The following is a 27,471-nucleotide window of genomic DNA, read 5'->3' as shown; positions in this document are numbered from 1 at the left end:
ACCATAACGCCTGACTTAAAACGTTACCACTCTGGCTGGCATCAGGCATAATCCTCGCATCTTTAAAACTTTAATTCTCTGGTCCTCCCGCTCCCTGCATGCCCTGGGACACCCATCACCTTCGTCTTAAAGTGACATTTTAAAAAGATCATTGCGATGATGATGATGATGACAGCGTGGCTGTTCGGTGATGAGAAATTGCTGAGCACAATGACGTGAAGAGTGTGTATTATCCACTAGAGTGCGCCAATGTACCACAAAAATGCAGAACAATTGTGAGCGGACTGTCTGCATGCTCGTCGTCTCAGTTTGCCTAACATGTTTTTTGCATTTCGTTTTAGAAAGCCTAAATCAAGAATAAATAAATAAATAAATAAAGTTTTTGAGTCACCAGCAAAAGACCAACCACTAAACTTTTCCTTGGTAAAATAAAGCTATGTTCATTTATTTTGAAAGTATCACATATATATATATATATATATATGTACTTATTGTGTGACTGCTGACTTGGAATGCAGAGTTCAACGTTTTGCTATTCAACAACAGAAATGTTCATGCCAGACTGAAAGTTTTCTGCTAGGGAAGGATCCCTCTTGGTCGGGAACTGTCAGATGCTCAGGGCATTGTGGGCAGGTGTGGTGTCATAGTGAGGCTGAAATTGTTTTACCACGACTCTTGCCTCTTTTTGCCCTGCGAATGAAACAAACCATCTTTTTCTAGACGTACTGGTTGATTATCTGGGCCGTGAAGAAAGAGGGAAATTTGTTATTTGTATTTTGAGTTTGAAATATATCTTTTGCGATACCAATCCTGGAACCTTTCTGACACAGTTTATATGTTTGTTTAGGTGAATATCCAGAGGCGTCAATGTCACTGTGACTGATTCGTCAACTCACCTCAGACTGGATCATTTGGAAGAGGCTCCAGTTTCCCTCTGTCTCTAAACCGGTTGAATAATTTTAGATGGCTAAAACATCACTTTTTCTATAGAAGGAAAAAATGAAAAATGTAGGGGGTGCTTTTTTTTAGACAGTCAGTTATTATTAATGCTGGACTCCCTCTGCAAGAGGATCAAAGAAAGATGAGGTTTTAGACAGAAAAGAATGATGCGACAATGATGTCAAATGATTTCAAACAAAATTACTCAGCAATAAAATATTCCTCAAATGATGTAACCTTCATTTCAGGAGTCTTTGCATTTAAGTCGGTTGTTGAATCAGCGACATCATCTCTCTGCAATTACACATCATTTCTAAGGGAGATTTGCTGTATCAAGTTCTCACCACATTGTTATATTTAAAAATGACCACTCAATTTAACCAATTTACAATTCAAATTAAACACTTAATTTAACCAATGGGGTTTATTAGTACCCAGTCTGACTTCAAATGACACAATTTGCGGTGGTTTCACGTCAAAGTAACAAGCAGTCAGACAGCATGCAGATGCTTTGACTCTTATCCAAAGGGACTGAAGAAGGCTCAGCAGAAATAACACAAGTTCTTTCTCCTTGAATTAAAACAGCTCTACCAGTCTGTAGTTGCTTGCCAAAACACAACACATACTCTCCGGGCATGCCGCAAAGTAACGTCTGACGAGTGATGACTGAAAAGTTGTGCTTTCAGGGTGATTGCGAGGACATGTGGGACATCAAATACCTTCAACTGTGGATTCTGAGCTCATCTGGATCTTGAACTATGGGGTGTGTTTGGAAAGGTTGCTGCTTTCTTTAATTTGGCGTAACCATAGCTACATCAAGGGCGGATGTGCGAGGTGGAATCAGTTCACTATTGAGGCCAGCTGACACAAGACTCAACATGCTCCTTTCACCTGATTAGATCCATGTCAATGCCAATATGACTGCTGATTCAAACTGGTCTGCTTTTTCTGCAGCTGAAGAAAAGACCTTGGATGGCCTACAACACACAATCAACATTGTAAATAAATGATACAATGTAATTATGTAAAACGTAACACGAACAGTACTGTGCAAATGTCTTAATTTGTGCTGACAAAGCATGACGGCAGATCAGGGAGTCTTCATCACTCTTTTATTATTAGCGCTGCTTTGCATCTACAATGATCTACAATCTGCCATTTAAAATGGTATATTTTTGTTAAAAAAAAAACATTATCCCCCAAAACAGTTGATGAATTGTGGGGTAAATAGCCATAGGACTGTAGAAATATACCTAAGTGATGCAATAAATTACATGCATCTTTATATAGACATACAAATATTACAACAATTATTATTTTTATGCCACACACATAACCGAACCCCCCCCCCCTCCCCCCACACACACACACACCCCGGCCCACACACACCTCATGCTGCCATTCCAAAGGTGTTAACATAGGAACATTTGAACTCCTCATTATCTCTGCAAACATATAACATTCATCATTATTCACATCATTACTGCGGTAATTTATGCATCATTTGAATTATTGCAATAGGAAACAAGACGATTTTCTTTTAAAAACGCTTTCCTCTCATATTTACCCTCACTGTGCAGCAAATATTATATATCCCTTACACAGACAGCAGACTTAAGGATGCATTCTTGAGTGACAGCCCACCGTTCTGTGCTTTCAGTAAGGTACAGTACTTGGCAATAAAAATATACACACACACTGACACCGCAGAGACAGAATTATGTGAAGCTTGTTGCAGTTTCAGTCTTGCTTGAATCCACTGAGTCATGACAGCATTACAATTACAACAAGACTTTTTCTAAGATTTAGTGGGCACCCAGTTTTCATCTGTGGGAGAAATTAGGACTTCTCAAAAGAATGTTGTAATTAACTGCCACACCTCAGCATTGTTTTCAGCTATGAATCAAAGTTGTTTCTACATGGATATTACATATACATATACAATTGCATTTTTTGGTTGTTGAAAAATGACAGAGGCTTTACATATCGCCACCCTCTTAAAATAGTGGCCTAAGTCATATTTGGATCAAAAATATTTTTTGGACTTTAAAATCTCCTCAAGAGGCAGGCCACCTCTGTTAAAATCGGCTACATCCGTAGTTAAACAGATTATTTACTTGTACCCCTGAAATGAAAACAGGATTATTGATAAACATGATATAATCAATATTTGGTTTAATTTATTTTTTTTTACCAAATAAATAAATAAATAAATGAATAAATAAATAAAAACATTGTCCATTATTGCATAGGAAATTGGTGATATTATTACGTGAAATATTATTAATACACCATTAACATCATTACAAGTGATGCCTTTGCACTCAAATTGCATTTTTGTTGTTACTTAGCTTAATTAAAAAAAAAAAGAAGGAAAATCAGTGTGAAAGTCCCCTTTCTGTCTTGATAATAAGGGGTTTGAATCTGAGCTCTGGCCGTCATATGTGGAGGTTGCATGTTATCCTCATTGCAAGTAAGCGCAATTGAAGACGGTAAAATGCCCTTAGGAATGCTTTTTTTGTCTACAGTGTATGTGCACTGTGATTGGCTGTTAAACAATTCAGCATGTATCAATGTCAGCTGCAATAGTTTCCAGCTCACACGTGACCCTAATTAGGACAAGCAGCATAGAAAATGGATGGATGGACAAAATTAAGAACTAGTCCACATGTACAATTTTCTACTGCTTAATAATACCAGCAATGACATGATAAACTCTTATTTTTGCTCCGTATAGCATTTGACAATTTATGACTATTATCCCCTGCAGATTTCAGTTTTGAGCGGTGAAATGAACACCCAACGCAATGAATGACAGGGCCAATGCACTCACTGGCCTTTTTGAGAGTGCCTTGAGGTGCCTGCGCAAGACCCCTCCCAGAAATGGGAGTAAGTGAGCTCTCAAAAAGGGCCGGTCCTTCTTTCACTTACTGCACCTTTTTAGAAAGCCTCAAATGTGAGATCCACAACACATGCTTGATTTGGTCAACTGCTGAACATCACCATTAACTCTGGAATACTGTCAAGCTGTGGGCATGGAATCTAACACATTGCAAATGTAGACAATCTCCTTCAACTTATTGGCACACTTTTCCACCTCAATGTCTCTTCTTTCACTGGAGCATTAAATCGTTGATCACCTTGGAGACATAAAATATCCACATGGTGAGTTCTGCTTGTTAACGCCTGTTTTAAGACCAATGAGATTTATTAATGATGTCAATGTCATCATTTCCCATTGAAGGACATGCTGCTGCTGCTGCCCTCAGTGCACTGGCTTCTGCTCCTGTGGGGGCTGCAGGGTGTTTGGGCACAGGACTACAGAGGCTATAAAGAGGAGGTGACCACTAAGAGGAAAAACAGGCAAAACGTTTCCAATTTTAGGACAAATAATGGAAAATGTAAGTCTGTCTGAATGAGCCCCGTTTTAGTTCGCAGCATGGAGTTATTATATTGGAAAATGAAGATATTCAGTGATTCCCATTTATATTGCAGGATTGTCTCAAAAAGTAAATTAATTAAAATGATGAACACTTTTGTAAGAGTTTCGGACGAACCTTTTAAGAATTTTTTTGTGTGCGTTTTCTTTGGAGTTGGTGTCAGAAACACAAACGGGGGAATAGAAATGTATTTGTTTTTCTAGGGTTAACTTTTCAAATTTAATTCAGGGCTGGAAAATTACAGTAGCACTTTGAGAACTTAAAATAACACTTTTTAGGATGGTTATAAATAATATACAAACAATTTAACATTCAAAAAATAAATTCAAATTGTAAAAGTTGCTCTAAGCCGTTAACGCTGACTCCATCTTACGTTATCTTCTCAGCACTTACAGATGATGCCTGCAGTCTGGAATTAGCCTTTTTGATTGACAGCTCAGAGAGCGCTAAAGACAATCATGCCCAAGAGAAGCAGTTTGCAACTGAAGTGACCGAGCGACTGCAGGGCCTCCACATGCAGAGCGGGCGCAGCCTCATCATCCGCTCGGCCCTTCTTCAGTACAGTAGCCATGTGATTATAGAGCAAACATTTAACCAATGGCAGGGTCCGGACAGTTTCAAGGCCCACATTGCTCCCATGACATACATCGGCCATGGCACCTACACCACCTACGCCATCACCAATCTCACACGCATCTATCTGGAGGAGTCGGCTCCCAGCAGCATCAAGGTGGCCATTCTGCTCTTTGACGGGATCTCGCACCCAAGGAACCCCGACATATCGGCAGCCGTGGCTGACGCCAAGAACCAGGGCGTCCGCTTCTTCACCATCGGAATTACGCCTGAAGCCAAGGAGTCTGCCAATATTGCCCAGCTGCGGCTCATTGCAAGCTCACCAGCTTCACGCTACCTTCATAACCTGCAAGACAGAGGCATTGTGGAAAAAGTTGTTCTTGAAATCGTGAGTAAATACGTCATGGAATGTATGCGTGCAGAAGATTAGATGGTCAAAATTCAACTGTATTATTTTGCCTTTCTGGAAGCATGCCACTCTTTCTGCTTTACGGACCGATCAAATCCAAAATGGATCACATTATTTCGTCAGTATTTCTGATAGCAGCTATGGCATGCATACAAAATTTTTGATCATCCGACTGCTGAATGAATTAAATGAAATCCAAACTATTGCTCATGACTTCCGTGCACTGACAAACTCGATCCCCTCTCACTCCATTCCCATCCCAAACTGCAATGTGACTGACCGTCCAGGTAGGCGTCACGTTGTGTTGTAGAAAATGGTCTTTGTATGGTCACTGATGGTGTGAATGTGAATTTCTTTCCCTAGGTGTCCCGTGATTGACAGGCGACCGGTTCAGAATGTAGTCTGCATAACTGTGAACAGGATGATGACAAAAAATAAACAATTAGAGCAGGATGATGATGATGGAAAAAGAGTCATGACGTAAATAAGAGGTCTCCCCCAACCTCTGATTGGGAAACGTGTACTAATTTAAATAAATGCCTCCAGGGGCATGCAAATCACTTCCTTACTGCTTAGTGCATTTCTCTTAGATGGGGAGCAACGGCCATGTGGGAATATGATAAGAAGAAACAAAGTTTGTTCCGGGATCACGGTTGCGATGCTTAGTTGATTATTATGAGTTGCAGAACAGGGTACTGCAATGCAACTACTGGTAGACCCATTAAATGTAAAACCAGCTGCGATTGAACAAGCGTGAACATGCACGCCAGGTCCTTCAGATGAAGCGAGAAAATAGTTGACAGCACACTAATGGTTTCACGTGATATTGCTGGCACAAAGCCACAGGCAAGGGCCAACCTGGTAGACCCGTAAGGATTTCGTCCTAGCACTCAACATCGTTGACAGCATCACTCCATTACCCGGCAATGAATGCCAGTGTTGAAAGATCCTCTGCATGCTCAGTCACTCTACTTTTCGGATTAATCGTGGTGTAATAGCTCCAATCTTAAAGTCTTTTTTTCCTCCCTGCAGACAACACTGGCAGAGGAAGGAGTAAGTCCGAACACTCATGACTTGATTTATGCCCCTGAATGCCCCCCCCCCCCTCTAACAGTCTCTGTCCTCACTGTGCTTTAAGTGTCCCCTTGTGCAGAGCCTGTGTGCATGTGAGAAGGGTGAGCGGGGGCCCAGCGGCCCTGCGGTAAGTTTTTTGCTTTACACACTCCAACATACAACATCATTAAGTCACGCTTTCGGCTCCTTTGTTCATTGAGACATTGCAGACAAGCAATTCCTTATCGACTTTGTTGAGGACAGGCCTAAACAGCTATTTACATGAGCACATACATCAGTAAAATGTTGTTCTTTTGGAGTACACATGTTCTGTGCATTTGTTTCATCTCAACTTTCTTCGTCTGCCAAAGTCATTACATGAGACTCGTCCACAAACAGATGTTTGCTTGATGTATTCTTCAAGGAGTAATTATTTCTTTTAAACCCAATAGTGAGAGCAAACGCTGTTTCATGTCACGGCGCTGAGGAAAGCCGTATGTGTCGGAAAGGCTGGAGACTCGATCTCGATGCATTACTCAAATCAACAGAAAAACACTTTATATTCACATTCTTTGGCTTCAGACTTTCTTGGACTTCAAAACTTCAAGTAATTGTATTGCATGGTTCAAGATGTGAAACATCAAATACCGTATTTCGGCTTTGATTGTCTCCAAACAATAAGGTCAGAAATCAGTTTGAAAGTAATTGGAAAGTAATACATCACATTACATTTTTTGACTAATTTCTTGGAACAGATATGACATTGTTAAAACTAAAAGGTCATTTGGCCGAAATGTCTTAAAGTTCTAGTCCACACTACAGCTCATTAGAAAAAGGTCATATCTCTCCTAAAACTGTCACACATGCTTCAAACTAGATCCCCTTTTCACAATGAGAAGTCAGCCTCACCAAAATTGCAAAGATTCTTCTCAAGTTCTTTGGCTTATTTGCATTATTTAGTGCTTTTGCCACAAATAACCTGGATAGTTCAACACAACACCAGCATTGCCTGCAAAAGCTCATATCACTCCCAAAAGTGTTTACTCATGCGGCAAAACTACATTTCTTTCTCATATACTTGGTTCCCCCAAAATGCATCATCGCTTTGGCGTTGCATAAGCACTGCAAACCAAAATGTTGTCACGATGGCAGAGGTCTACGTAACAACGTAAAAAAATACAAAATAAAACAGCAAAGACCAGAATGATGCTGTGGTCCAGCCAGGAGTTGATAAGAGCTGGTGACCAGCTGGTCTTGCTGCGGTCACCAGCTAGCAGCAGGGCAACAACAGCATGGTGGTCTTGCTGGGTGACTTTGGATCAGGGTTGCCCAAACAAAGGTTTGAATGTTTCAATCTTGGGTGTTTTGCTTTTATTGCCGTTTTGCTCTTGTTGGTGACACCAGGATGACCTACGTGAAAACACGTCAAAACCAAGCTGGTCTTTGCATTTTTTTTTTAGTAGGGTTTATGGTAAGAGCAGCCTTCAACGTTTGACATCACACACACTGCACTCATATTGCCAAGGAAACTGGAACTATTTTTTTTATTCACACACAAAGGAACTTCCATACATTACTGTAGAGTACATTCAAAGAAAATGTCGAGTATTCTGTATATTGAGAAATGTAAATGCAAACAAAAAAAAACCTAAACATATATCTAGCCTACAGTGTTGTGCTGCAAATGTTTCAACCCATCCCAACATTGATCCTCTGGGAATTCATTGCACGCAGCATCCATTGCATGGAGCACGGATTTCTGGTGCTAAGCCCGATGTTCATACAATCTCCACCTCCAAGCAGAAAAAAAATGTCTATCGGAATGAGGACAGGAGACTAATTTTGACAATTAAACAGATTAGTGTGTGTATGACGACTTACACAAAGAGACACTTGAAACATATACTAAGACATTTACAATTTGATGGAGGAAAAGGGAAATTACATTCTGTTGTAAACAATTGACCAAAAAACTGTAAATAAACCCTTGTCAAATCACTGTCTCAAACAATATGACCAAAAAGCTATTAAGGGAGGGGGGGTAAAATAATCTCCTCAATCCAATTTTTAATTAATTTATTTCTCCAAATCAGCAATCATTTAATAGCCTGTTGCTGACTTTCTGTGCAGGGCAAAAAGGGCCGTCCTGGTGAGGATGGCATCCCAGGACCAAAGGGACACAAGGTGCAGCCCATCCATTAAGCTCTCTCCTGCTTTTGTCAGCGCAAACAGAATCTTTGATCATCGTCATCCTAATTCTAATTTTTTTAAAGGGTGATGCTGGGCTCAGCGGACTGCCAGGTCGAGAGGGAGCTGAGGTGAGCTCCATCCCTTATGTTTGTTTTTTTAAATTGTTTTTCAATGTAACAAATCTTGAGTAAGAGGCATAGAAGATATTGTGGTTTTCAACAAGGCTGTTTGGTTCACACAGGGCAGGCCAGGATACAAAGGAGAGCAGGTATTGCACAAACACCCATGATGAAATATTTTCACTTGATTATCATCTCGCTTTCAAGTATCTCTAGTTACTCCACCTTTCTTGCTTTGGACGCCCAAATGGCTTTTTGACTCTGTTCTAATGCTATTCCGATTCATATTTTATTCTATTTCAGGGGGAGAGAGGAGAATGTGGCACTCCTGGAATTAAGGGAGACAGAGTATGTTGTTCCCTGATTTTGTCAATCATTTCATCACTTATCATTTATACATATAAAAAGATTTATAATATTACGGCACATTCTAGTACATTTACAACGATATGCATAACTGCATTTCTCGCAGCCTTTATATTTTCATTCTCCCTGCAGATTCTAAATGAACAGTTTTTGAACGAACGTTGCTATTAATAATAGGCACCTTCCTCCGTTTTACAGGGTCCTGAAGGCTCAATTGGCCCCAGGGGAAATCGAGGACTTCAGGTAGAATCAATGTTAGACAACAGAAACGCAGAAGTTCTCATTTATTTATTTATTCATTATTAAGTTCACTCAATTATTCTGTTTCCAGTTGTTACTGCACAAATCCAGAATTGTAATCAAGTCAAAGTTATCATCAGTAACACAAAAATGTGTTTTTGTTTCTGTTAAATCAATCATCCACTACATCTTGTGGTGTTAAGTTCAGTTGTGCGTCATATAAATCTACAAAAGTTTTAAATGCCACAACCAAACTGTGATCATGAATTTATTCAATGTCCAGGGTTTGCCCGGTCCTCCTGGCGATATTGGACCCGAAGGTGTGACTGGTAAAAAAGTAAGTAATTTATGGTTTCCAGGCGAAAGACCGGGAATATGCAAGCGCTGGAAATGTTTAGATCTGAACCTCAACTAACCAACCCAGTGGGCATTGGATGTCAGCTAATCATCAATATGAGATCAATTGAATTAATTTCATGTCATAAATATGTTGAATTGTCATGGCAACTGGTGTCACTTTGCAGATACCATCATTGTGGACAAGAATGATGCTATAAAACTTAATAAGTTCATTTTTAAAGATTTAGTCCCATTGCAGATAAATTATCATGACAACTAATGGTTGAAGACTTGCATACCTTTTTCCTGACTACTGGCAAGGTGCCCTTGAGCCAGGCATCAACTCCTCCTAATTTTCCTTGAATGCCTGCATATGTTTGAGCTCCTCCACCACACATGTGTTTGGGAACAGTGACTTGTATTGAATATTCATCGTCATTAATACGTACAGCATAAGAACCAAAGTGTTGGAAATATTGTCCTTTGTACTTAATTGAAGTGAAAATGGAAGGAATTTGCCATGCTTATCTCCAAAGGGGGAAAAAAACCCTGTGACTCAATTGATTGCATATTGTGGGATGAAATCCCTTTTAAGCATCACATCTGCTATTACCCTGTCTCTACCTTCTTAGCCCCCAGCTGTGTTTTGTAGCTGCCAATTGTGTGACAAGCCTGTACTCCCAATCCTTCCACTGTTCACAACGTAATTATTTTGGAAGAATGCGTCTGTTGATTGTCTGCCTGTCATCCCGTATCACCTGAATAACAGACTAATGTTGAGGTTTTAGCGTTGTTCCAACTTGTCTGGAAGGGCTGGGGAAAGAAAAAAAAAATTGCAGTCAGAATTAATTTGCAAACATCCCCGCTTCCTCTTGACGTCTCCCCTGTGCCCTCCTCTTCTGCACTGTGAGACATGAACACGTACCAAATATATGGATGTTAATAATAAATCGTGTAGCATTCTAAATTTCAATAATATTCAAGTGATTTCACATTATCCATTGCACTTTCTGTCTCTCTTTTTATAGGGTGAACGGGGACTTCCTGGTCCACCTGGAATCCAAGGGGACACAGGAATCGGGCTCCCAGGACAAAAGGTTAATCTTTTTATGAATTCCTACAGAGTTTTCCCATTCATTTCCATCAACTTGCTTTTCATTCAGAGAGCAATCAAAAATGGACTTTCTGTCGTGTTTCATATTTTAAGTTGATTCATTCATTAGAGTGGCAGATCTGGAATCAATTTTGAAACCTGTTCCCCTACCTTATTTGTGGGAAATCATTAACTTGTTCAGCACATCCACATACATGAATATAATTAATTATTAATAATAACATATAATTATTGGTCATTTGAGAAACAAAATGTGGATCAAACTGCTATCCATTTGCATTAATCACTACCCAGGAAATAGCTGTCAGTTTGAAAAAAGTTGGTGACACCTCCTAGACTGTATTTATTCAATGAACTTTGACATAATTCAGGACTGTGGGCGGAAGCTTGAAAGGGCCTATCCTAGCTGAGTTTGGGCCAGAGGGGAACTCCCTGGACTCAGAACACGTAGTCTATAAACAAACATCTATTCATACTCACATTCCAACCTGTTCGTACTATTCAATCAACCAATGACAATAACATGATAATAAACCGGAGTCTCCATAACTTATCCCACGCAAGCACAGGCAGAACAGGCAAACCCTAGACAGAAAGACATGTGCTGCAATTTGAACTTTTGACTGTGAGGCCAAAATGTTGACTACAAATAAAATGTCTACAATTGATTTGTTTGTTCTCAACTCAACAGGGTAATGTTGGACTCCAGGGGCAACCAGGACCAATAGGTCCAGTGGGCCATGGTGAGCCTGGACCGTCGGTGAGTAATCAAAACCATCCTGGACAAAGAGTGCAAATGGTGACATCTTACTTAGCCACTCAACCAAGAAGGTTATGTTTTTATCTGAAATGTTTTTCAAGTATTTTCAAGTAAGTTTTTGTCAGGCCTGCCAATTTTTCACCCAGTTTTAGACTCTTGAAAACAACATGGCCATCCTCGTTTAATGACCCAGTTCTTGAAACGATGGACAAAGTTTGAACACCACCCATTATCTGAACCGCTTTCTCCTCACAAGGGCATGCTGGAGCCTTTCTCAGCTGTCAATTGGATGAAATTTCTAGTACAAGGGCGCAAAAGTATTAACAATGTCAATGTGCAAAAATTTGCCAAAATTCCTGTATATTTTAGGATATGGCTACCGAAGACGTTTTTTTGTACATCTCGGCGTGCAACACATTCTTCCCAATTTTCATTCATAACCATTTTTTAACTCTTGTATGAGTGCTTTAAAATATAACATTTTTCGCCAGGCCCAATGTATGTGAAAAGTTGGGTGATTTTTTTTGTATTCATGTTCAAGCCTTCCAAAATGGGATTTGTTTTAGAGAATAGTAGGAATAATAATTGCAGCAGTTTTTGCTCGGACGTTAATTAGAAAATGTCATCAACCTATCGTGTTTGCCATAGGAAAATTTATATCTACGCTAAGTCTTAGACTACCAGCTACAGTATATGTATGCAGGGGCAAAAGCGCCAGTATATTGTTATACAAGTTATATGTTTCGAACCACTCTGAAGATTTAGCCACACTTTACTTTCAAAAGGTTTTAACATTTAACAATTAATGTGTATTTTACCTGTTCTAAATTCTGACTACTTGATTCATATCTCATCAGACCAGGTTGTAAGCCATTGTGCTTCCGTACGTTCTTAATACAATGCACGCCGTTGCATGCAAAATAAATTGTATCAATTAAAACGCTATTATTCTCTGATTTACTGCTATTGTTCGGGGTGTACCCCGCCTACTGCCCGAAGATAGTTGGGATAGGCTCCAGCATGCCCGCGACCCTTGTGAGGAGAAACGGTGCAGATAATGGATGGAGGGATATTCTCGGATTTGATCAAAAATGTTTTTTTAGCTTATTTTCAAGTTTAAAATTTGTCATATTACGTAAACCTTCTGGAAGAAATGTTGGTTCACAAAAGTTCTACTAATGCTGCCTTATCCAGAAAATTAAAAAAAAACTGTATCCTCTGCACTTGTTTATATTGATTTGTTGCGTCCAGGGGCCTCAAGGGCCACAGGGGATCCAAGGAGAAAGAGGACCTATGGGAGAAGGTCTCCCTGGCCCAAAGGTATGTGTCAAGATGTGCGTGGAGGTTGAGTGGGAGGAGGACCCGAATGCAGTTAAGTGAGGCAAGGCGTAACTTAACGGAAATGTAATGTAAAAAAAACGGAGCAAACAAGGCACTGGGAAAAAACGAAAATATCAAAAGTACAAAATAAAAAAACAACAAAACACAAGGACTTGACTGGGCGAGACAGGTCAGAAGACAACTGACATGGACATCTGACAGGGACAATGAACCGACAAGAAGTGAAAGTAAAAAGGGAACTAAATACAAACAAATTAATGAGACAACGAGGCACACCTGGATAGGACACAAAGGGTTGGAAGGAGCTGAGTGACTCAATGAGCATGACGAGAGACACACCAAACACAAGGAAAAACATGAAACTAAATTATACTGAACCAAAAACCACAAACACAGATCATGATAGGATGTAATTTGACCTTTATGGAATAGGCTTGTAAACACCCTCATCCATTAAAAAGTCCAGAATTTATGTCATGCATTCATTTTCAACACAACTAACAACTACATCCACTTTCTTATGCCAAGACCCAGATTCAGACGTGCTATAACAGAAGGTTGATGACAAATGTTTTCATGTGTAATTTACAAACAGCCCGTATGGTAATTTCCATTTATAAATGCAATATGGCTGCCATCGGCTCACCATATTACCCGGCTCATTGGATGGCATGAACAAGCAGCAGTCACCTGAAAAGATGCCATGACCGTCAACAGACATCTTGAGGCACTATGCTGTGACACATAATAACGTCAGTGCTTAATTCTGCGTATAGTAGAATGTTTATTACTCACATGGACCGAGATAGTGTATATCATGAAATTGTCCCATTTTTTTCAAGCAAAGCATTTAAGCCCTAGATAATAATGAAGTTGCCGAAAATGAAACTGTATATAGACTCAGGCTTATGGAACGTCAACTGAGATGTTTAGTGCCAAAGCAAAACCGCTCAAGATTGTTCTTAACATCGCTGGCATTTATTCTCAATGCAGACTTGACTGTGCACTCACAGATGATGTTTTCACTCAAAAGCAATCTTTACATGACTGAACAAGCTGCTGATTCACAGCAGCTGCGAGCACAATTACCTTTCTTCGCACACATCTGTGCCTCAGGAGGCAGGATAATATAGGAGGGTCATCACAACAAATGATATCAACACCTTAGCAACGACCGGTGCCTCTTTGAGGAGATAAGCTTTAAGGGCCGTTATGTTTACATGTTTTTAACATAGTGTTGTTTTTTTGTATTGTATTCTATTGTATATATTAACTGTATCTGCCATGGAGTAACTTCTTTGTCACTGCTCACAGGGGGAGCGAGGCTTGGAGGGGCCACGGGGGCCCAGAGGACAATCGGGTATTGGAATTAAAGGAGACAAGGTACATTAAAGAACACAAAAGGCCATAAATAAGAAGTCTGGTTGTGTAGGTTTCCAAAGGCATGCAGATAATGTGGTGAAGACATTCAAGGGTTGGCCTCCACCACTGAATGCATTTTCTAGGAGTTATATACTATGTAAGCATAAGACAGGGGCACTTGATGAATGGGGCTCAAAGTTTCACGGTGCAGAAGCTTCACTGTTTCAAACTGATGTACGTGGGAAAGTTGGGTTTGTTAGATTTTAGCTTATCAAATGTGTTCTACAGTGATCTCACGTTTACATACGTAAAGTGACGTTTGCAGTGCTATTAGTATATATATATATATATGTGTATATATATATATATATATATATATATATATATATACATATATATATATATACACACATATATATATACATATATATATATATATATGTATATATATACATACTAATAGCACCGCAAAACGTCACTTTACGTATGTAAACGTGAGATCACTGTAGAACACATTTGATAAGCTAAAATCTAACCAACCCAACTTTCCCACGTACATCAGTTTGAAACAGTGAAGCTATATATATATATATATATATATATATATATATATATATATATAAATATATAAATTTGACCAGGTTGCTAATTTTGCAATGATTGAGAGAGTTTGCCATCCATTGTTCCCATATTTAGAATTAAATATCATGGAAGGCCAGCTGTTTACGCTTCACTGGAATTAGTCGTGGTCTGAGCAGGCCTAAAGTTTAAATTAACTTTCAGCCAGCAAATCATCACTTTTCACATCACCAAGACACAGACAGAATATCAGGATTGGCCAGCATTTGTGCCCCACAGTAGATGAAACAAGAGCCTGAACTGTAATGCAACCTACCAACATTTGCATTTGGGTATCATCACTAACCTGTGTTCTTCTAGGGGGAGTTTGGCCCTCCTGGACCTGCAGGCCTCGTTGGACTACCAGGTCTGGGCATCCAGGGTGAGAAGGCAAGTTCACAATAAAGGCTCTTTGAAAATTTGTCATTGGTCATTGACACAAACTGTTGTGTATTTTAGTCACACTTGTGAATCTAACATTTTGTTTACACATGACACCATTACAGGGCATTGAAGGTCCGAGAGGGCCACCAGGTCTGCGAGGTCCACAGGGAGAAGGCCTACCTGGACCCAAGGTTTGTACAACAAATCAGGAAATGGTAATCGGAAACTGTCAAAACATTCACATTTTTAGAAATCCTTTCATAAATTAAATGACCATTTACATTTCTTGGTTGCAGAAAAATATTCCTCAATATTTTGTCATATATTCTGGCATGTTTGAGGCCCAGTTCTTACTATGTTTTCCTCTCTGAATCAGGGAGACCAGGGGTTGCCGGGTGAAGTTGGTTCCCCAGGAGAGCGAGGAATGGGAGAACATGGAGATAAGGTATGTGTGATGGTCACATTTTAGCATTGAGCCTATTAAGTGTCACATTTGCAAAACCTTTCCAATGAGAAATTTATTTGAAATTTGTCCTCAGGGAGAGCAAGGATCACCGGGAATATCAGGATTACCGGGTTTGCCAGGAGAGGACGGAGCTCCTGGGCAGAAGGTAGCTTTTAAGTCCATATGGGGACACAGAGTTTTTATGGTTTTGCCTTCATAAAGTGTAGGTGTCAAACTCCAGTCCACTTTTCTGCATGTTTTTCCATCTCTCTCTGCTTCTAATGAGCAGGATCCTTATCAGGCTCCTTCAAAGCTTGCTGATGAGGTGATCTTTTGAATCAGCCCAGCATGACCCATATGGTTGTCAACCTGGCCATCTCGCAGAAAAATTTTCTGGCTGTGCCCCTGATAAAGCTCCACCAATTTGCATGTGATTGACCCATAAGAAGTCCAGGGTGTAGTGAGCCTTTTGGCTTGAAGTCATCAGGATTAGGCTCCAGATCCAGGCAAACCTGAGCTGGATTAGCGGAACAGAAAAATGGATGAAAGGATGGATGTTTTTTGTGTGTCATTTGGCTTGATTCCGCCCTCCGATCTATTCTTGTGATGTATCAGGGCATATTTATAAAAACTCAGTGGACCTAACTGCAGAAGTTATTTAGCATTGAGTACATGCATGAGTGCTTTGTGACTTTAGGGTGAGCCAGGAGCTCCAGGCCTTAGAGGGGCAGAAGGGTCACCTGGGACAGGAACACAAGGTGAAAAGGTAAAAAAAAGTCCCCTTACTTAGTTGTAGGACCTTTTTGATCTGTAGAAAGGGAATTAATAACTGTGTTTTCCATTTGACCGCCAAGGGTGACCAAGGTCAGAGGGGAATAAGAGGCTTGACCGGGCCACCTGGCATTAGTGGCCCATTCGGACCTAAGGTGAGGATTTGCTTAGCCGTCATCAGAATCCACTTCCAGATGGACAGTTTAAATGCAAATCACAGAAAAAGTATTCGTAATTGCATGAATGAAAGAGGAATGACAAACAACTAACATTTACACTCTACTATCTTCATTAAATTGTTAAGGGTGAACCAGGGTCACAAGGTCGGTTGGGTTTACCTGGTCCGCCGGGACGCTTTGTAATGGGGCCCAAGGTAAGTTGAATTTCTAAAACCAGAATGCTGGTTTATGTATTAAAGCTGTGAAATGAGAGACAGGATGATCCTAATGTAAAGACAGTTGCTAGTACCCACTAGCGTGAGCTGTAACGTGTGCTTTAGGGTGATGTTGGACCAAGCGGCCCCCCTGGTCCGATTGGGGAGACCGGCTATGGGCTTCCCGGTCCAAAGGTGAAGCCCTCCTTACTTCTCCTCTATGCAAAGTCATTTCTGCTTCACAACAAGCAGGTTCTATACACACATTACTGTAGACAAGGCAAGGCAGCTTTATTTATACAAGAGGTAACTCAACAGTTTGAATGAACCACTCTGCACTTGTGCAGATTCAATGAGAATGTCAAAAATTGCAAGAGCATGAATCCTGCTGTGCTTCCTTTTCACCATATTCAATCTACCATACATGAATAAACTTCTTTTGTGTGGTTTGACTTGCATGGACTGTATCCCTGTGCCGTAGGGTGACCATGGAGATCCAGGGCCTGCAGGTCCATTTGGCCCAAAAGGAGAAGGCTATTCCGGTCCCATGGTGATTTACACATGGACTTCTCTGTCTGCACATAAACTTGTTCACTTACGGCATTCGTCTTCTTCCCAATACATTGCATCCTTAGCCATTCACCTATCACGTCATTGATTGCTTAACATGATGGTAGATGCTTTGAGCCATGAACCAGGATAAATGGTTTACCTAGGTGGCTCTACAAAATGTGTGACAGGATATGAACTCACTCCAGTATTAGTGATAAATCTGTATATACTGAACATTTATCTATTTTCTAGGGCCCCCCTGGCCTACCTGGGCTTCCAGGAGAAACTGGCCCTGATGGGATCGGCTTTCCTGGTCCTAAGGTGAGGACCTCTAGAACATGAAAATTAGAAAGAAAAATTAAGGAGTTCGAAATGCAACGGGAAAGTAAATGTTGCATTAAAAAAAAAAACCTGAAGCCTGCTGTAATAGAAAAGGCATATCAGAATCAGAATCAGAAATCCCTTTATTGTCATTGTACTCAAGTGTGCAACGAGATTAGAGAGCTCCCCTCTCCAGTGCAATACAACAATAATTCAGATAAATATATAAATGAGATAAATAAGAGAATAGTTAGTGCAATGGAAAATAATACTGAATAGGATATATAAAAACACATCACGTTGCTGTTCTGCAAGGTAAGGGTGGTCGTGTGTGTGTGTGAGAGTTTAGAATGGAGATGGCTCTTGGGAAGAAACTGTTTCTCAGTCTATTCGTCCTTGATTTGATGCACCTGTAGCGCCTGCCAGAGGGCATCAGGTCGAACAGGTGTGAGTTTGGGTGGGTATTGTCTTTGACGATATTGAGAGCCCTGCTGAGGCACCGGGCGGTGTAGGGGAGAGGGCAGCCAATAATCCTTTGCGCTGTTTTGACCATCCTCTGGAGCCTCACTCTGTCCGCCTCAGTGCAGCCGCTGTACCAGGTAGAGACACAGTACGTCAGCAGGCTCTCGATGGACGAGTGGTAGAAGGCTAGCAGCAGCTTCCTGTCCAGGTTGAATTTCCTGAGGACTCTCAGGAAGTGCAGACGCTGGTGGACCTTCTTTACCACTGCTGGTGTTGTGTGTCCAAGAAAGGTCATCGGAGATCTGTACTCCCAGGAACTTGAACGTGTGGACCCTCTCCCCACACACGCCTTCGATGCAGAGGGGGGGGCGGCACCGTCTTGTTCCTCCTGAAGTCGATATCTATTTGCTGATTTCTAAGAAATGTTTGAATTTGAAGATAAGTAACAATTGATACAGTAGGCCAATTCCTTTTGGACAGCACCGTGTAACAAGGCAAAAAAAACGCAAAAAAAAAATTAAATAAATAACATTAATTAGAAATTGCTTTCGGGGTGGCACGGTAGGCGACTGATTAGCATGATGGCCTCACAGTGCAGAGGTCGTGGGTTCGATCTCGGCTCCGGCCTTCCTCTGTGGAGTTTGCATGTTCTCCCCTTGCCTGCGTGGGTTTCCCTCGGGTACTCCGGTTTCCTATCACATTCCAAAAACATGCATGGCAGGTTGATTGGACATTCTAAACTCTCCCTAGGTATGAGTGTGAGTGCGGATGGTTGTTCGTCTCTGTGAGCCCTGTGATTAGCTGGAAACCAGTTCAGGGTGTACCCCGCTACTGCCCGAAGACAGCTGGGATAGGCTCCAGCACCCCCCGCGAGAGGAGGAGCGCTACAGATAATGGATGAATAGATGCTACATATGCAACTGACCTTAATGGAGTCTTTGTTGCTTTAGGGAGATATTGGTTTCCGAGGATTGCCTGGTTTACCGGGACCTCCAGGTGAAGGACTGCCTGGACCTCAGGTACATTTTTATAATCAAAACAACCTTTTTCCAACACATTTGGTGACATAATGCACAACCTGGTCTCAGAGTATTTAACACCCATTAATAAAATATTAGCTCTCGTAGGCGAGAGAAAGGTTAAATGCACGTTATACGTATTTATTTAGGTTATTTATTTGTGTTACTTAGGTTAATCCGTCTGATGCTTGGCTTCGGAAACCAAATAGATGTAACAAACATGTGCCTTCAAATATCCCATCGGGAATTCCTCTTGACTGCATTTTTGCAGATTCTATCATAATATAGCAATGAAAGTACAATGTTTTATATCACAGATGGATTGATGTCACCCCATACAGTATTCTGAGATAGGCAAACAGTGAATAATTGCACAATAAAGACATTGGTGCTGTTGTTTGCTTTAGTGATTTAATACTGTATATTCGGTGCTGCAGGGTCATCCTGGCCGACCAGGCCCCCTTGGGCCAGTGGGGCCACCAGGATTCGGAGTTCAAGGACCAAAGGTAGATTAGTATTATTAACGCTTGTTTCTGTCATAGTCATTCAATTGCATGTAGAGCGTTAATATATATATATATATATATATATATATATATATATATATATATATATATATATATATATATATATATATGTGTATATATATATATATATATATATGTGTGTGTATATATATATATATATATATATATATATATATATATATATATATGTGTGTGTATATATATATATATATATATATATATATGTATATGTGTATATATATATATATATATATATATATATATATATATATATATATATATATATATATATATATATATACATATATATATATATGTATACGTGTTTTTCTGTATTTTTTTGTTTGTCCGTGTAATTTCTTTAGGGTGAACAGGGGATCCAGGGTGTGACAGGACCAAGGGGGCCCACCGGAGAAGGCTTTCCTGGAGCTAAAGTGCTTGCAATCTTGGACTTTTAGAATTTGATGTGTATGAATGTGTTCTGTAGCTGAGGTTGTGTATTGTGCGACAGGGTGACCGTGGTTCTGCAGGAGAGAGGGGCCTGAAGGGCTTCAAAGGCGATATGGGTGACCCAGGCAACCCAGGGCAACCTGTGAGTAGAATCTACTTGCAAACTGCTCATGAAGAAGGGTCCTGTCAATATGTCAGTTATCAAAGTTTTTTTTCCACATTTAAGGGTCGATCCGGTGTCAAAGGAGAAGCCGGCCTCACAGTGAGTTTCCTTTTTCCGTCCTATTTTCCTTTGGAGGCAAATCATCTATGGAAGTGCTAAGTGAGTTTTGTATTTATTACAGAGGGAGGACATCATTAAATTGATCAAAGAAATATGTGGTAAGGTGTTTGTTGAAGTTGTTATTAAATTTATTATTATATCCTCTACCTAGGCACTGCTCACAAAAGTTTAAGGGTACTCAGCTTTCAGGTGAAATTTCAGGAACTCTAATTTTTCCGTCAACCTGATTTGATATTCTCTAATCTTTATAATGCACATGTCCTACTGTTACATTTTTAGTACTTTTTGCACAACCTCCTATTCTGTCTAGGTGCTAAACAGCAAAATTCAAGACATGGGTTTGATCCATGAGTCAACGAAAACAATTCTTGTCAATTTGTATTCAAACAGTCCCTTTCATCACTGTTTGCATTTTGACATCATGTGACGGAATGATCATCAGGATTCATCATGAGGATTAAAACAGGATGTTCACAAATGAAAGTTGCTCAGTTTTGAGCACTGGTATCAAATTCCGGTCCTTGAGGGCCACTATCCTGCATGTTATAGATGTTTCATCCTCCAACACACCTTGCTTGCTGATGAGCTGATTATTTGAATCAGTTGCATCGAAAGCATGCAGGATAGTGGCCCTCGAGGACCAGAGTTTGACACCTGTGGCTCAAAGTGTCAGCAAGTGTCATTAGCAAGTTGCAGGGAAGTCACAATTAGGCTGGAAGAGTCACAGAAAGCAATCAAGTGGGCATCCTTGGAAACTTAGTGGTTCAGCTCCTTGTTACAAACCAAAGTTGTGCAAAAAGTACAGAAACAGTTGCATATGAAGCTTAAGAGAAGGTTCGAATATAAACACCGCATATCTACATTTTTCGTGAGGACAGTAGTGGTTGGTTAAACTTCCCCACAATCTATTTTAATGGTGTGTTCTCATTCTCATTTTCTCACTCCAGGATGTGGAATCAAATGTAAGGAGAGGCCGATGGAGCTGGTGTTTGTCATTGACAGCTCCGAGAGTGTGGGGCCAGAGAACTTTGAAATCATTAAAGACTTTGTTAACGCACTGGTTGACCGAGTCACGGTGGGCCGCAACTCCACCAGGATCGGCCTGGTACTGTATAGCCTGGAAGTCAAGCTGGTGTTCAACCTGGCCCGCTATGCCACCAAACAAGACATTAAACAGGCCATTCGAAGCATTCAGTACATGGGTGAGGGAACCTACACTGGTACGGCCATCCGCAAAGCGACTCAGGAAGCATTCTACAGTTCACGCCTGGGAGTCAGCAAAGTTGCCATTGTTATTACTGACGGACAGACGGACAAGCGGGAGCCGGTGAAGCTCGATATTGCCGTACGTGAAGCGCACGCTGTTAATATCGAAATGTTTGCCCTCGGTATTGTCAACACCTCGGATCCAACACAGACAGAGTTTCTAAGGGAGCTCAACTTGATCGCATCTGACCCGGACACGGAGCACATGTTCCTCATTGATGACTTCAACACCTTGCCAGGTAAAAATATTGCAGACATGACATTATTATCACTCTATTGTCACTGTGCCCACGTAATTCAGACAATCACAGATGTGCCGTTTGAACGAATAAGGAAATAGCTCCATTGTTTACAAAACATTTGCTAAATGAGGGTCAAATCTGTACAGCTACACCGGAGCCAAACGGTTTCGAGCTATTTCAACACATGGGGGTCGCATACAAAGCAGTTAAAAAGTGGACAAACAATGTAGGACAAAATATTCATTGCAGTCTCTGGGCACCGGAACTTGTTCAACGTGGAAAACATCAATTATATGGGCCAAAAAGGAGCATGCATAGGCTATTTTCTGTAGTTAGCCTTGCAAAAGCCTCAGCCATCTGGATGACTGATGATTAAATACACAAGCTGTTTAAATCGATATTGCTGCAGCTTTTGATCAAATATGCGATTATCATTTTTTTCAAACCTTCTGCTCGCTGATCGACCCCAAAAATTGTGATCACATAAAGATGAGTGCAGAGTCACATTTGCTTCAATTTGCAAAATTACTGAAACTTGTTACACATGAATTTGAAATGTTCATCATTGATTTACAGTGTTTATGATGACATGTATACGCAATTTGCAAACCACCTATAAAGCTTTTATATGAGTGCCCTTATTGTATCTAATTATATTTGCTTTAATTAACAGTGAGAACATTTGTCATTCCACTACATCTTAAGCAGTGGCTCTGTGATCAATGTTAAATTCTGATAACCAGCAAATACTCAAACAATGGTGACCAGAAATTCTCATTGCCGCCTTAGGATCGTAGAGTCACTGATGGTGTAGTGGTACACTCGCCCGAGTTGTGTGCGGGCAGCGTGGGTTCAGTTCCCTCTCAGTGATGGTGTCTATGTCTACCCTGTGACTGGCAGGCGACCAGTTCAGGGTGTAGTGCGCCTTTCGCCCATAGCCAGCTGGGATAGGATCTGGCACCCTTCCGCGACCCTGTACAGGATAAGCGGTGTGGATAATGGCAATGGCAATGGCCTTAGGATCGTCCTCCTCTTGACGATAAGTCCCTGTACCAGTAGTCCCTGATGAATTTCAAAAAGTAATTCACAGTTTTTTCCCCATCCCCCATATTGCTATTCCCCAACACACACACACTTGTCCGATTTTGCTTCACTAATTGAGAAAGTAATTTGGCGGCCTGGTAATGAAGTGTTACCTCTACGGGCAAAAATACAATCCAAACATTCGCTTTTTGAGACTCTGGACTCAGCAACTATCCATTCCTTAGTACCGTGCTGAGTCGACATGATAACAAAAGCCGAGAATAAACCAGGTTGGAGTTGACCACCCCCTGAAAAGGGTTTAATGTCAGAGAGGGCTGAAAAAGGGGGTGGAACGTGTGCTGCAATTTTTGATCCTTGTGGTATTTTGATGGAAGACTTTTACAGACACGTTATTAAGACACTCAATACTACAAAACATTTCATTTTCATGTCATTTGTTTTAAAATTGCAAAACAAACATCAATGTCTCATCCTGAATCTTAACTTACTGAAATTATGTGACACAAGCTGCTTGCTGCGGTACCTTGCAAAGCTGTAAATCTAAGTGATTAGTCTTTGGAATGTGTAGCTGCTCAGTCTGGGTGGCAAATCTCACAGAAAGGGCACGAAATAACGGCAGGTTTTTATGTCGTGGCTCTGTTGCAGCTCTGGAATCCAAGTTGGTCAGCCAGTTCTGTGAGGACGAGAATGGAGACCTGATATATAACAGACTAACTAACGGAAACAATGGCCATAGCAACAGCAGGAATGGTAACAATGGGAGGTATGCTAAAGGCTTCAATGGGTACCAGCCTGCCACTGACTGGGAACTCCTGAACAGCCATCAGTCCAACAACCAGAACCATGGGGACAGGGTGGACAGCTTCCAGTATGGCCATAAAGGATCCAGCACAGGACAAGTATGGGCAGCTATTGCAATGTAAATGTGTATAGACAATTGCAGAAAAGATAAACTGTAATGAACTTTTGCCATTTTGCCCATAGCAAGTCACACAATGGGGGAGCGAGCGTGGGGACACGTTTAACCGTGGCAACACAGCATTCCAACGTATTCCTCCTTCCAGTGAACAATCTTCTTCCGTAAATGTAACATCATCATCAACATCAGGTGGATCTGTGAAGAATGTTATTACACCAAGCCCAGCTCTTTCTCAAGGTAAAATTAATTTCATAATTGCTTTTAGTTTCAACAGCTCAGTGTCGTAATTGTTGTAAGGTACGGCAATTGGTTGCTGTTGTCTTACACCATATGAACACCCTCGTTATCAGTTTGGGAAATGTGCTTTTCTGTTCCAGTATGACTGCAATCCAAATACACCAAGCCAGATCCATGGTTGAATCGAACGATCCAAACTTTTACAGTAACAACAATTCACGATTGCTGTTATTTTCTGCAATTTATCCACCAAATCATCATGTTGAATGGCAGAAGCCAGGATCTTCTTCAAACTATCGATCCATTCATTTTCTGAAGGGCTTATCCATTTGGACTAATTTTGAATCCATCCGCTTGTAGTACAAGCGGCTAACTAGTGTTACCACGTGAGGCCAGCAATGAAGTAAGAAGGACAAAGGAGTTGATCTCATTTACCCAGCGACACATTCTTTTCCTCCCAGCCTTCAGATTCATCCCTGCTGGCTTCTGTGCTGTGTGAGTCAACGGGCTCTAACAGTTGATAGACAGTTGCGACTAATCAGCTAATCAGATCATGAATTGGTTTCATTAAGCCATCTCGGTTCTCGCAGGCCTCACATTGAAGGTGCGAACGTGTCCTGTAATTTGATAATCACTTGTGAGAGGGCAGGGCCAGGCCAGATTTTCTTACCCGGTAACCGTTCAAAAATCTCAACTATTTTCCTGCTTTTTTTAACCCACAATGGCTGAAGGGGAGAAGAGTGTGGATTTGATTGCAGTTATACTTGCAATGCCATTTTCAAGACGGACCTTTCAAGAGACGCTCTCTCATAGGGCAAAGTGGTCCAACACTTTGTAGTGCGTAAGTGTGCGTCTGTATATTATTTCTCCAGTCATAAATTATGAGAGGAATTTATTCAAGTCGGACTAAGTAGGACTTCACTCAAGGCCAAGGTGGTAAATACACACCCTGCCACTGATAAAAACCCATTTGGATTTTTTTAATAAGAACAAAGAATATGAGCAAGGCTGTTAGTCCCCCAAATATATTCCTGGATAAACAAAACAAAATTGGGCGACAAATTGATACATCTCATTGAAAGTCTTCCTATGTTGAACCTCCGATTTGTGTAGCTGTCAGTTTGCTGAGCTGATTGTCATGCAGTCGGCCGTGCAGAATTGTTTGTAGTCTGCAGTGCTGGCGCTCACTCATATAATTGCCTATCCATTCGGACAGAAATCTGCAGTAGTAAGGCCTGATTGAATTGCGCCCTCTGCTGGTTGATGTCAAATGGTAACATCTTATTAGACATTTGAAATAAACAATCAGACTACATTTAGTTTTGTTGTTGGGAAATACCTTCAATTTCACATAACTGAGAAAAATCTTCTGCTTTAAATCTTTCCACAACTTAATGTTGTCCATTGTGTTCCTTCGGCTTTATGTGACTTCTCGATGTAACTGGTTGCACTGGATATTTCTTAGAGTATCGTAACAAAAGGGGTGAAGTTCAAAAAGTTACATGTAGCCCATTCTTCAGCCCACTTGTTTTGTCCAAATAATGTCCTTTAATTCATGGTTGACAAGGTGTGATATGACATCATGACATTAAGCCAATCATTTTTGATGCCGACTACATTATGTAAAAGTATTTCCTGTCTTGTGATTGGCTACTCATCCTAGAGGAGTTCAGATCGCTCATAGGTGCAATTTGTTGGGGTGGTCAACAACAAATGGTAAACAACTTTTTCCGTGTCTTCTCCCGTGTTTTTATGCAGAGACTGCGTCCTTAGACCCTCGCTGTGCCTTGGCTCTGGATCAGGGCTTGTGCCGCGAATACACCATCCGCTGGTACTATGACAAGCAGGCCAACGCGTGTGCTCAGTTCTGGTTTGGAGGCTGCAGCGGGAACAGGAACCGCTTTGACACGGAGGAGGAATGCAAGAAGACTTGTGTGCTCGCCACATCTGCTGGTACAATCCAATAACAAAAGTATTGCGGAAGTCGTTTCTTGGTTCTGATTGACATTTTGCTTTTCTCTTGTTTTTTTGTTTTTTTTAGGAAGCTGAATGGCACACTGTTTAGATTCTACCTTTCTTCATTGCTCATACTCAGGAAGAGAGACGGTGTATTACTTCTCCCCATGGGACCAGATTTATTGTTTCATAGTCTCTGCGTAAAGATGCAAATGACAACATTTGCTACAACTTGAGAAAGCAACGCACTGCTGAAATGAAGCCCCTTTAAAATGGAAATTCGTCTTCTTGAATATTTCCTAGTTTCTGCCTTCACGTGTCTTTAATTGAGGGGGAAAAGGAAATATTGTAGACATTGTTTCAACTTGTCATTGTAAAGGCAGATATTTTTTACATCATGACACGCGCACATACACTCATTCACTCACACACAATTACAATCTCTGTCTCCTACAGGGCAATTTGCAACAATGACATGGGAGGAGGGGGTTTGTTCAGCGATATAATAAAACTTAGTTGAAGTAGAGTCCTTGAGACTGTCTAGCATATTCATCTGCAGAGCCTGCTCTTCAGTACACGATGAACATCTGTTTGAAAACAGGTGTTTCAAATGAAAACAAACTCAACTAATAAGCAAGCAATTTCATGCTTAAGGACCGTAAGACAATGGGGTTTCTAACAAAGTTTGCAACATAACAGTTCCTTTTGAAGTGAAGCAGGTATCTTTTGAGGAAAGAAAATGGTGGTCAAGGGGATATATAGTTTTTAAACGAAGCTGTTTTTTTCTACATTTAATTTCAAGCTTTACATCATGCTCTTCATTTGGTACTTGAATGGATTGGTATTTTCTGCTTTGCTCTTGTTGCCACTGTTACCGACATTTCTCCCCTGAAAACACTGTTTCATTACGTTTACAGTTTATTATCCATCCCTGTATGGATTCATGGGCGTCTGACAGAAAGCCAACTTCACCCCTTGCTTCGACCGTTAAGAGTATATTATCTTGGGATCATGAATTGTGATTAACATAAGTTAGGTTTACATTGTTTTTCTGATGTACTTTGATCTCATTTCATTGTTGATGGTTCTGCCATCATGATGCAGTCGGATTCTGAGTAGCACTTGAGATATACATCATAAGAGAAAAGTATCATTTTATTCTTACCGATGAAATGTGCATTTAGATCACCCCCCAGACTTATAGGTTCAACAGTATGCCACACATTGTAGCATTTTTGCCATAGAGACTGAAAATAACGCGCCAACGCAGCGGAGAAATCAATGTATTCAAGATCTGTGTTTGTTTCGAGGCAAGGTAAAACGGCCGTCGTTAGTTGGCCCCATCGCTTCTTACTAT

General features: G+C 40.7%; 1 protein-coding gene across 1 annotated transcript; it reads left to right on the top strand.

The window, feature by feature from the left end:
- The first annotated feature begins 4,186 nt into the window (after positions 1 to 4,186).
- Positions 4,187 to 26,334, top strand: LOC148340678 (uncharacterized). Its single transcript, XM_088289740.1, has 35 exons — positions 4,187 to 4,340; positions 4,766 to 5,340; positions 6,394 to 6,414; positions 6,500 to 6,562; positions 8,545 to 8,598; positions 8,688 to 8,732; positions 8,846 to 8,872; positions 9,027 to 9,071; positions 9,288 to 9,332; positions 9,613 to 9,666; positions 10,697 to 10,765; positions 11,474 to 11,542; positions 12,794 to 12,862; positions 14,198 to 14,266; positions 15,185 to 15,253; positions 15,370 to 15,438; positions 15,624 to 15,692; positions 15,787 to 15,858; positions 16,390 to 16,458; positions 16,547 to 16,618; positions 16,768 to 16,836; positions 16,963 to 17,031; positions 17,318 to 17,386; positions 17,641 to 17,709; positions 19,122 to 19,190; positions 19,628 to 19,696; positions 20,083 to 20,151; positions 20,229 to 20,309; positions 20,394 to 20,429; positions 20,512 to 20,548; positions 21,398 to 21,955; positions 23,648 to 23,901; positions 23,987 to 24,158; positions 25,917 to 26,111; positions 26,200 to 26,334. Exons 1-35 carry the CDS (start codon positions 4,187 to 4,189, stop codon positions 26,205 to 26,207), a joined length of 3,603 nt encoding a protein of 1,200 aa, XP_088145866.1. The 3' UTR covers positions 26,208 to 26,334.
- Positions 26,335 to 27,471: the final 1,137 nt, after the last annotated feature.

Source organism: Idiotropiscis lumnitzeri, chromosome 3 (genome assembly GCF_059441095.1).
Source record: "Idiotropiscis lumnitzeri isolate Australia: NSW breed Sydney's pygmy pipehorse chromosome 3, RoL_Ilum_1.0, whole genome shotgun sequence".
In the NCBI taxonomy this organism is placed as follows: Eukaryota; Metazoa; Chordata; class Actinopteri; order Syngnathiformes; family Syngnathidae; genus Idiotropiscis; species Idiotropiscis lumnitzeri.
The sequence above is the reverse complement of the archived record's forward strand: the minus strand, read 5'-3'. Positions and strand labels throughout refer to the sequence as shown.